This window comes from Orycteropus afer, unplaced genomic scaffold (genome assembly GCF_000298275.1).
Source record: "Orycteropus afer afer isolate SDZICR_OR568_19922 unplaced genomic scaffold, OryAfe1.0 scaffold00080, whole genome shotgun sequence".
NCBI classification, from domain to species: Eukaryota; Metazoa; Chordata; class Mammalia; order Tubulidentata; family Orycteropodidae; genus Orycteropus; species Orycteropus afer.
The window spans coordinates 8,303,957-8,315,340 of NW_006921667.1; the positions used below are offsets into that span (position 1 = coordinate 8,303,957).

Genomic DNA, 11,384 nt, shown 5'->3' on the forward strand with positions numbered 1-11,384 from the left:
CAAAAGACAGGCATAGGAGTTGAACATTTACCTGAGGTAGATACACACCTTGGAGAGAACAATCATGGGAGAAAGAAGGCCTGTTTATACACAGGGAGACAGCTCAGGGGGCAGGGATGCATGGAGGGATGGACACAGGGAAGAGGTGACTGTTGTGAGGAAGTAGGAGGGGACCATATTATGGTCAATGTCATGAGACAAAGTGTATTTGAACTGCTGTATGGAAAGTGAATTTGCTCTGTAAATTTTCACCCCAAATCACACACACACACACACACACACAAAGAAAGAAACAGATCAAGGACCTAAATGTGAAAACTAAAACCATGAAATCCTTAGAAGAAAATATAGGAGCATGATTGTAGGACCTAGTTTTTAACAATGGAGTATATCAGATGACAACAAGAGCAGCTAAAGACAAACTAGATAAACAGGGCCTCATAAAAAATACTTTTGTTCCTCAAAGGACTTTATCGAATATATGAAAAGACTGGAAGAAAATTTGGGGGAAGCATACATCTAATAAGGGTCTAATATCCAAAATATATACTTAAAAAACTTCTGCAGTTTAATAACAGAAGGACAAACAACCCAATAAAAAGATTGGCAAAGAGCTTGAACAGACATTTCACCAAAGAAATTGGCGATTATTCAAATGGCCAATAAGCACATGAAAAGATGCTCACTGTCATTAGCCATTCCCATTGCTATTGAATTGATTCCAACTCATAGAGACACTATAGGACAGAGTAGAACTGCCCTACAGGGTTTCCAAGGCTGTAATCTTTATGGAAACAGACTGCCCTATTTTCTCTCCCACTAGCAGCTGGTGTGTTTGAACTGCCAACCTTTCAGTTAGTAGCCAAGCTCTTAATCACCGCACCACCAGGACTCTTTGTTAGCCATTTTTATTGTTGTTTTAGGTGCCATTGAGTTGTCTTTGACTCATAGCGACCCTGTGTATAGCAGAACAAAACACTGCCCAGTCCTGTGCCAGCCCCACAATCCTTGCTATACCTGAGCCCATCATTGTAGCTACTGTGTCAATCCATTTTGTTGAGGGCCTTCCCCTTTTTCATTGACCCTCCACTGTTAGCCTTTAGGGAGTGTTTTGGTTACCTTGTGCCACTCCAGCAAGAATATACCACAAATGGGATGGCTTGAAGAAACAAGAGTTTATTCTCTTACAGTTTGGAGGCTTTAAGTCTGAGTTCAATGTGCCAGGCTCTAGGGGCTGGGTGAAAGTCCCTCAACCTTGGGCTTCAGCTCTGTCTCCTGCTCCTGGCCCACTGGAGCTAGAGGGGTTTCTTCACTCAGACAGCTGCTGGTTGCTAAGACTGACAAGCCCAAGGTTGACAAGTAAAAAGGCATAGTCCCAATGTTACCAAACCACACAGCAGGCCATTAATTCAAGTCCATTGAAAGTCCCCAGGTTGGCAGTGCATGGGAGGCTGCTGAACAATGACACGGCTACATGCAGGGTCCAAGCATGCCATAAGCTAAAGAGTGTTCCCCAAGGCTTCTCCTTATATATAAGAAGCAGACCACATTCCCAAAGGCAGCTACTCAGCTGCTCACAGTAGATTCCACCATGGAGTTGATTACCAGTCTCATCATGGGGAATACTACATCACCTGCCCAGCCACTCAACCGGGCCCAGCCAAATTGACACACACAAACTACCACAGGGAGATAGAAATTTACACCATAATGACATACCATCTCATCCCCATTAGAATGGCAATGATCAAAAAAATAGAAAACAGTGAGTGTCGGTGAGGTTGTAGAGAAAATAGAACCATCATCCACTGCTGGTGCAAATGTAAAATGGCACAACCCCTGCGGAAAAAGTTTGGTGATTCTTCAAAAGGCTGAACATGGAACTACCATATGACACAGCAATCCTAATCCTAGTTACCAATACCCAGAAGTGAAGGAAAGAATGCAAACAGCAACCTGTGTATCAATTGTTTACTGCAGCACTTTTCACAATAGCCAAAAGGTGGAAGCAACCAGTGTCCATCAAGAGAAGAATGGATAAGCAAAATGTGGTATATACATACAAAGGAATATTACTCAGCCATAAAGAGAAATGAAATTCTGATGCATGCCTCAACATGAGTGAACCTTGAAAACATTATGCTGAGTGGAATAAGTCAGACTCAAAAGGAGTAATACTGTATGATCTCGCTTATATGGAATAAGTCAATATATAGAAAAAGATTATTAGTGGCTACCAGGGATGAAGCTCTGGTGGCGTAGTGCCTATGGCATTTGACTGGTAACCAAAAAGGCTGGTGGTTCAAACCCACCAGCCACTCCTCAGAAGGAAGATTGGACAATCTGCTTCCATAGAGATATTGCCTCAGAAACCCAAAGAGGGGTCACTATGAGTCAGAATCGACTCGACGACAGTGAGTTTGGTGTTTTGATTTACCAGGGGTGGAAGGGAAGGGGAGAGGGGGAGTTTTTGCTTAGAGGGCATTGAATTTATGTTAATAGTGACAGAATAATTTGGAAAAGGATAGGAAGAATGGTTGCACAACATAAAAAAATGTATTCAATGTCACTGAATTATATATGTAGAAATTGTTGAACTGGTGAATGTTTTGTTGTGTATATTTTCATCACAATAAAAGAAAGAAAACCCTATGGAGCAGTGTTCTACCTGACACACGTGGGGTCAACTGAGTTGGAGTCAACTTGATGGCAACTGTTTTTGGGGGCTTGTTTTAGGCATTTGTACTAAACCAAAACCCATTGCCATTGAGTGATTCTGACACATAACAACCCTATAGGGTTTCCAAGGCTATAATCTTTACAAAAGCTGATTACCACATTTTTTCCCACGGAGCAGCTTATAGGTTCAAACCACTGACCTTTTTGTTAGCAGTCATGCTCTTAATAACTGTACCACCAGGTCTCCCAGGCATTTTATGTTGTTGTTGTTGTTGTTGTTGTTATGTGCCATCGAGTCGACCCCGACTCATAGCGACCCCTCCTTGGGTTTCCGAGGCAGTATCACTACGGAAGTAGGATTGCCCAACCTTCCTTCCAAGGAGTGGCTGGTGGGTTTGAACCGCCAGCCATCTGGTTAGCAGGCAAGTGTCTTAGCCACTATGCTACCAGAGTTCCCAGGCATTTTATAGGGACCTGTTAATCAAGATCTTGCTGTGTGCTCAGTGCATTTACCAGGACTTTGTGAAGTGCAGATGGAAAAAATGGATGCTTAGGGAATGGAAGTCGCTCATCAGACTGACATGTAACTGGGTAAGATTCAAGTTCAGGCCCAGCTGACTCTGGCCTATGGCTTCCTCCTTTCAGCCCCATTAGTGCCAGGGGCTCTCTCAGTGCTCATCACAGCAGTGTCTTGAGGTGCTGACAAGGATACTGAGGCACAAGGTAGTCACTAATGTTTACAAGGTCACAGGGCCAGCAAATGGAGCTGAGACATGAACTTGGTTGCACCCCAGAGTCCACGTTCTTATCCACAAAACCAATTGCCTCCTGCCATAAGCTAATTACAATTAGTTGCTGATTCCTAAAGCACAAGTTTTGTTTCCAGAACTTAAGTGCTATTCGAGAGGAGTCCGAAATGCCTGTTATTGAGATGAAGATAGTGGAGTGTGGCGAGGACATCACTCAGCTGTTCAATGTGCTCATGACCCTGGAACTGCAGCTCGTGGAGCAGCTGGAGGTGAGGAGGACTCTATGCGGGAGTGGGCTCTGAGCCTGTGACACCTGCACAAAGTCCCCAGGGTAGACTTTAGCCCACAAGGTGGCAGGCCAGCATTGTGTTCCTTGTGGCTAATCCTAGGGTCAGGTCTTGCTTGACAATCCTGAGCTGGTTTTTATGTGCTTGCATTGTCTAGATTTGAAATGGTCCTTGTGAGAATGAGAGGCGAGCTCCTCCCCAAGTGGGGAGAAGTTTGTAATTCACCCAGGAGCTGTTTGGGAGCTCAGAGACAGAGGGAGCCCCACCCCACAGGCTGACATCACCAATCTTGGAGCAGGCAAGAAGACTGCAATCCAGCACTAACTAAGCACTACTCTCTGAAATTCATGAGTGACCAGAGTGAAGTGTACTCACTGAATGGTGTGATGAATTGAGTCTCCGTGGATGCTGCCATGGCTGGCCAGGAGATAATATCTAATCAGTTCCTCACAGGCCTGGTACCCCCATCCCCTACACCCAGACATGGGACAGGCTCTTCATGCGTCCCACAACATATGCTCTCCATGGGGTCGCACCAACTCCTACACACAGCAAACATGCTCCAGGGAGGCATGTAGCAGCTGCCCAACCTTCTCAAGCAGGGGCCCCTTTTTGACCTCCCCAAGTTCCCCAGGACCCATGGTGGGTACCAGTGGCCAAGAAGCTGCAGTGCAATTGTGCTTTCCAGTGACTGTATACATTACAGCATTTACAAAGTGGTTGAGGAATGTCTAGATTCTGCCTACAGCCCCTGGGGTCTAGGGCTATGCAGGGGACTGACCCATCTTAGGGCCATATAGCAGCAGGCCTTACAACATCTCTACTGCACATCCAGCCCATTGAGCCCCACATGGGCCCTCGGTGCCCTGAGGCATGGGGACATAGCCTTGCAGAGGGTACAGCTATGTGAGGCCTGGGTGATACTTTACCTGAGCGCTTCCCTGTGTAGGCAACTTGCCATGAAATTTATATGAAATGACTCATTTAAGCTTCACAACAACTCCAGGACACCACACACTACTTGAAGATCCATTTTATAGATGAGGAAGTGAGGCCCAGGCAGGTTAGACACAGTCCCATAGTTGTATGCAGTGGCAGAGCTGGGAGGCAACTCCTGCGCTATTTCTGTGGAGTGACAGTCACACTAAGAGGCAGGTAGCTCTGTGGCAGGCTGGGGGAGGTAAGGTTGGACAGAGATTCCTGGCGGAGGGACAAACCTCAGCAAAAAGCCCAGAGAAAGGGTATGGCGATTGAGTTACATGGCCAGTGTATAATAGCTGTGGGAGGAGGTGGGATCATTCACAGTATTCTAGTAAGGTGGAGGCAGGCCTGAACCCTGAAGCAAGAGCAGAGGCCACCCACCCAGCTGTGTGCTGAGCAGCGCCTTCTGCTCTGGTTTCAGGCCCTCGAATCTAAATGTACGCATTAACTGTGTTCTTTATCATTCCTAGGAGACAATAAACATTTTTGAAAGGAACATCATTGACTTGGTGGGACTTTTTATCGAAAATGTCCAAAGCCTATATCCTTCCTGTGAAGACTCTCCATGGGGTGGCCCTCACTGCTTGCCTGTGGGGTCATCACAGCTGCTCCCCACCCTCACCTCCAGGGGGCTAGGAGCAGGAGAAGGGAAGCTTCTGAGCAGACTTGGCAGGATGCAAATAAAAAGATCCTTTCCAAGTGACCACCTGCAGGGCCCACACCAGAGCATTAAAAGGTTTAGACAGAGATAGTAAAAAAAATCAGCACTTTATAGTTCCCTTTACCAGAAATAGCCACTCCCCCTGTTTGATTTCCAGAAAGACCTACACCTTTATGAAGATGATACTTAAATTCACACAGGATCCTATTTAGTGAGAATCTCCACCTTTGAAATTAGAGGAATGTTAAATGTCCTGTTTTTCACCAAGGAAAACGCTTACCTTCAAAGAGTCGAGATTGGGCAATCACTTAGACAATTCAGAAGACACAGGGTCTGAGGATGTCTTCCAGACCCCCAGCACAACAGTGGCCTTGTTGGAGTAACCGTATAGGTGCCCAGCATGGCCCTGTGCAGGGAGAGTCCAGTGTGCTTATCCCCAAGTGGGTGACATGCATGGGCAAAACACTCCAGAATCATCACCATGCCCTGTGTTTTGTGGGCAAACGTGCTGGGTGTGGGGCACCTCCACATCGAGGATGCTGACAGATTACTTTCAGTAAGCTTGTCAGATTAAATGTCAGGGATAGGAGCTGGTGTTTGGGATGTGACTACCCTTTGCCACTGAACTGCCATGCAACACCCCGCCATCCAAGTGGAGGCAGGGCAAACTGTTGGGCTGTGCTCCAGAAGCACTCCCTAGTTCCTACCTCCATGGGGTGTTCTGGCAGGGGACAGCAGTTATGAAAGTGATTAGGAGCAATGGAAGTACAGGGTAAACAGCACCAAGCCAGTAGACTTGGTAGGGAGGGCTGAGAGTCCAGGAAGAGGGCCAAAGTAAAGGTGATGCCCTGAGGATGGGCCCTGAAGTCCAGTCCAGAGAGGAGGCTGGCAGGCCACTAGTGTCATTCAAGGCCTAAGACCAAGGTGGAGGGCCATCTTCACCTTAGGAGCAATGAGAACGGGGGGTGGTTTAAGCCAATAGGACAGGACCCAGTCAGTTTCCACCTATGAAAGCTTACACTGGCTGCTGTGTGGAGGAGGGATCAGACAGGACACATCCAGCTGGAAGGTGGAGGGCTGGCCCTGGAGCGGCAGTGGGCATGAGAGAGGTGATGGCAGACAGATATGGGGTGTGAGGGCAGGTATGCGGTAGGAAGTCGGGGTGGCCCTGGATGCTGGTGTGTGCATGGCTCAGAGCACCCTCTTTTCCCTAAAATTTGTTCTCTTCTTGCTGTAATGGCCACCCCTGAGTTCTGATCAGGGCTCCTGCCTGTGCCTCACAAGTCAGTCCCTCCACCCCCATCAGGGCCACACCCACCCGCTGCCCCTCTTTTGCTTAACTCCCAGTGCACCATGGCTCAGTGCCGGGACCTAGAGAATCACCACCACGAGAAGCTCCTAGAGATCTCCATCAACACCCTTGAGAAGATTGTCAAAGGCGAGCTCGATGAAGACTTGCCTGATGATGTTCGCACGGTGAGCAGCAAGGGCCTGTGCTGTGGGGTGCCGGGCCGACCTAGTCCTAGGTTCAGGAAAGTCTGCATCTCAAGAAGCCTCAGTGTACTTACATGTAAAAAGGGACAACAGTCCACTTTAGAGGATAGGGGCTAAAACCTGGCAGGACAACCAGGTAGAAAGGAAAGCATGGGAGTTAAGTGGTTTCATTTAGGACTTTGGTTAGTTCATTTCTGTGGGGGCTTCTAGCACTTTCTGAGAGGCAGCTATAGATAGTGGCTAGAGTCTGAAACTTCCCCCAAAGGTCTCCTTAGCTCTGTATTTCTGTGATGTGAAGCACTGTTTCTGACCCAACATGGTATAGTCCTATTTCTGCCTGCACTCAAGCAATGAGCAGGTCAGTGGGTCAGTCTCTGTGCCTGGCTCTGTCCCTTGGGCCTGTGTCCCTCACTCACCACTCCCTCCACTTGTACATTTCTCACCTCTCCTCATCTCCTGTCTGCTACCCCCCATGTTACATCATGCCACCCTCACCTATACCATTGAAATGGCCCCTTCACAGGTCTCCTGCAGGCCACTCTCCATATGGCACCCAGAGACCCTTTTAAAAACCCAAACCAGATCATTTGTACTGTGCACAGAACCCTCCAGTGGATACCCAAGGCCCCACTGTACCTCCCCATATTCTCCCCTTGTCTCCTACCTCTAACCCTGGTCTGGGCACTGTCCCAGCCTTTCCAGCTGACATTCCATCCAACAGACACTCTCCCCTCAGGTCTCGGGTCCCTGGCTCATTCTCATCATTCAGATCTCAGCTCAAGTGTCAGCTCCTTGGAGAAGACTTCCTGTCACTTCATATCTCTGTCATATACCCATTTATCCTGGTTTAATGGTCTTGTTTATATAGCTGTGCTCCCTTGATACTCTGTGGATGCCTGATGGAAGCCTGCAGGAGGTGAGGTGGTCTCTATCACCACGCTCCTGGTGCAGCAGCTGTGGGCATGGCGCACTGTGGAGTCAGGGTAGGCTGTGGACCGAGCAAGTGGGAGCATCCACTCCCTGGGCCTCCACCCTGCAGGCAGGTGCTACTCAGCCCACCAGACACAGAGGTCCAGCACCCTCAGCTGTGGAGTCTGTTGGGGCTGAGACAGAACCCAGCCAGCTGTACGTGGCAGGACCTCACACCAAAAAGCCCTAGTCACCAGCCTTCCATCCCTAAACACTTGCTAAAATGCTGCTAACTAGTGCAGACCAGAATCAGAGAGGAGCCATCTCCCAGAGCCAGGAAGTGAGGCTGCCCTTGAAAGACAACTGTGGGATTATAGATGGTCAGTACAGGGTGTCTGTGCACTGGTGATGGCCCAGCTCCCTGAGCAGTCTGCTGCTCTGTCATACTTGCTGGCAGCAACTCCGGCCATGGGAAAGGGCACATTTTTTTCTAAGCAACTTAAAAACCGAAACCAAACTCACTGCCGGCAAGTCAAATCAGACTCATAGGGACCACTCCTTGGGTCTCCGAGGCAGTATCACTATGGCAGTAGGTTGCCCAACCTTCCTTCTGAGGAGTGGCTGGTGGGTTTGAACCGCCAGCCTTGTGGTTAGTAGTCAAATGCCTTAGGCACTATGCCATCAGAACTCCTAAGCAACTTAGGACGGGGCTAAAATGTGTGCATTCCCTGATACCTTGGACAAGAAGAACAAGATAGGCCCAGAGTCAGCAGAGGAAAGGCAGCCTGGCAAGCACTTCCCCCCTACCAGCTGGCTCTGCCTGGGCTTCTGATACGCAGCCACCTGCTGAGGGAGGAAGCTAACCTCCCTAGGCCTTCGGCACAAAGTGGGCTCACCAAGGCCTTGCTGAGTGAAGGCTGGGCACTGTCTGAGCCTGATCACATGTGATCTCACTGAATTCTCCAGAGAACATTACACAGGAGGTACTGCTATCATCCCCCTTTCACACTTGAGATGCTGTTGTTTTTAGCCACCATCCAGTTGGCCTTGACTCCACGCACAATGGAAAGAAACACTGACCAGTCCTGTGCCATTCTGATGATCAGTTGCACATTGGACCATTGTGATCCATAGGGTTTTCATTGGCTCTTTTTAGAAGTAGGTCACCAGGCCTTTCTTCCAAATCCATCTTAGTCTGGAAGCTGTTCAGCATCAGAATACTCAGGCATCCACTGACAGACCGAGGTTGTGGCATTTGAGATACATTTGCTGTGAATCAATCCAGGTCTCTTGCATGGCAGGCTAGAATTCTACCACTGAACCACCACTGCCCCCTACAGATGAGAAAACAGGGTAAACCTGAGTCTTGAGGGAAGTTTGGTAAATTACCCAGGATCACACAGTTGTGATAATCAGAGTCTGTATTCAAATTCAAGTGAGAGATGTCAGAGCCAGCATCACTGCAGAGCTGGTCTGGGTCCTTTCCCGTAGACCACAGGTTGGCATCATGGGTAGTGCAGCTCTGCCTCCAAGGTGAGGAGCTGCCTTGGGCCAGCTGGCAGGAATGGTATCTAAGTTCCCTGGGGGAGAATGCTGCCCTTGAGGCCTCACAAGGACAGCCATGTGCACTGGAGAGTCTTACTGCTGTTGGCTGGGGTATGTCTATGCCCTTTTGGATACTTCTACAGTTGCAGCAAGGGACATCCCCTTACAGTTTCTTAGGTCTCCTTATATGTAAGCAACAAAATGGGGCATATTCTCAGGGGAGAAAGTTTGTCCCGACCAGAGGAAGTAATAGGTTTGATGATGGCTCCCATTTCACAGATGAGGAAACAGGCACAGAATGAGGTAATAACCTGTACAAGGACACAAGCTGTGGAGTTGTTAAATGAACCCAGACAATCTGATTCAGAGCCTTTGACAAATGCTTACTGAGTCTTTAGCAAGACTGAGCATGTTCAGATGAGGGGATAAGGCCTATAGTGAAAACTCCAGCTTCTGTTAGCTAATCACCAATGAACATATCATGATCAAAAAGGTACCCACCGAACTCATCTATCTCTTTATATCTCCTCTCATTCTGCTGAGTGGCTGTTATCAGTTAATACCAACCCTGTCTCAACTCTGTATCTTCAAGGCCTGCCAGGTCTTGCAGGAGAGAGTAGAATGCCCAGCCCAGGGAGCGCTCTGAGCTAGTGTGCAATGGGGCCCTCAGCAGAGGCTGGTGTGGCTGTGATGAGGCAAGGGGCACAGAACCAGCCACAAAAAGTCTTTAGCACATGTCAGAGGTAGCAGGGAAGCCAGATGCCTTCCTGGATGCTCTGAATGCTTGGGTTGATGTCTAGCTATGGTGTCCAACTCCTCTGCTTATGCCCAAGTCCAGGCTATGGAGGGACTTGCAAGGCCCCAAGAGCTACTCCAGTGGGGGCCCATGTACAAGGGCAATGATGAAGCCCAGCCAGACCCAGGTGATGTGTACAGGGGTCACAATGAGTACCATGTGGGACCTAGGTGGCTCCCTCAACATGGGAAGCTGGGCACTCAAGTCCATGCCCTATCAGGCAATCTGGGAGAGGGGGCATCTTTGCAGCAGAGGGGACCACGATGCCATCAGGTACTCTGGGCAGTTAACAGGATAATGGGATCCCATGAGAGCACAGGGCAGCAAGTATTCAGACCATCAGCATCACAGTGGTCCTGGGGGTAGGTACCAATTGTGCCCTTCCCAAAAACTCTCCACAAGAAGTTGCTTAGAAAGAAATGTGCCCATTCCCATGGCCAGAGTTGCTGCTTTGGAAGGTCAGCAAGTACCACAGACCAGCAGACTGCTCAGGGATCCGGGCCATCACCAGTGACCTATATTCCCCAAGGCTTCACCCCTGCAGAAACCAGAAGGAGATCCACAGCCTACTACCCACAAAAATTATTCAAAAGGGAAAACTGAAGCAGCCAGCACTCTGGGCCACCTGAAGTCTAAAAAGAACTTTGCAGTTTTTATTATCAGTTCTTTAAACCAAATGGTTCCCCAGACATTCTATTCCCCACATCAGTGAACCTGGTTATTCCCACTTGTCATTCCACAGAAAACGAGCACCCCACAAGATATTAACAGTATACTCTAAAAAGGAGCCTGTACCAAATAAGTTAGAAACCTGAGAGAAACAAAGTTTTAAAAGTTTATTTTCTGCAGGACTTTCTAGAACCTTCAAAATGCTTTGCATGCTATGGCCACTGTAACAAAGTACCACAAATTTGGTAGGTAAAACAATAGAGATTTTTTTTGTCACAGTCCTGGAGGCCTAAAGTCCAAAACTAAGGTGTCAGCAGGACCATGCTTCCTCCAGACGTTCTAGAGAAGAATCCTTCCTTGCTTATTCCAGTTTCTGGTATCTCCAGGCATTCCTTGGCTTGTGGGCACATCACTTCATCTCGTTTCTGTGGTTAAATGACTTCCTTCTTTGTGGGTGATTACATTCAGGGTGCACCAGGAAAATATAGGAAAAGCTACTCCTCTCAAGAGCCTTAACTTAATCACATCTTTTGCCACATGAAAGCACTATTCACTTTTTTGTCATAAAAAGTAATATGCACATGTTCTGGGGATTAGGAAGTGAATATATTTTT

The 11,384-nt window shown here is 48.2% G+C and overlaps 1 protein-coding gene across 1 annotated transcript in view; it reads left to right on the plus strand.

The window, feature by feature from the left end:
• DRC3 (dynein regulatory complex subunit 3) overlaps positions 1-11,384 on the plus strand; it is a 97,277-nt gene that overhangs the window by 63,168 nt on the left and 22,725 nt on the right. The window contains exons 8-10 of the mRNA XM_042781034.1: positions 3,566-3,697; positions 5,167-5,237; positions 6,710-6,833. Coding sequence (XP_042636968.1) covers positions 3,566-3,697; positions 5,167-5,237; positions 6,710-6,833 — 327 coding nt within the window. The remainder of the gene's footprint in view (positions 1-3,565; positions 3,698-5,166; positions 5,238-6,709; positions 6,834-11,384) is intronic.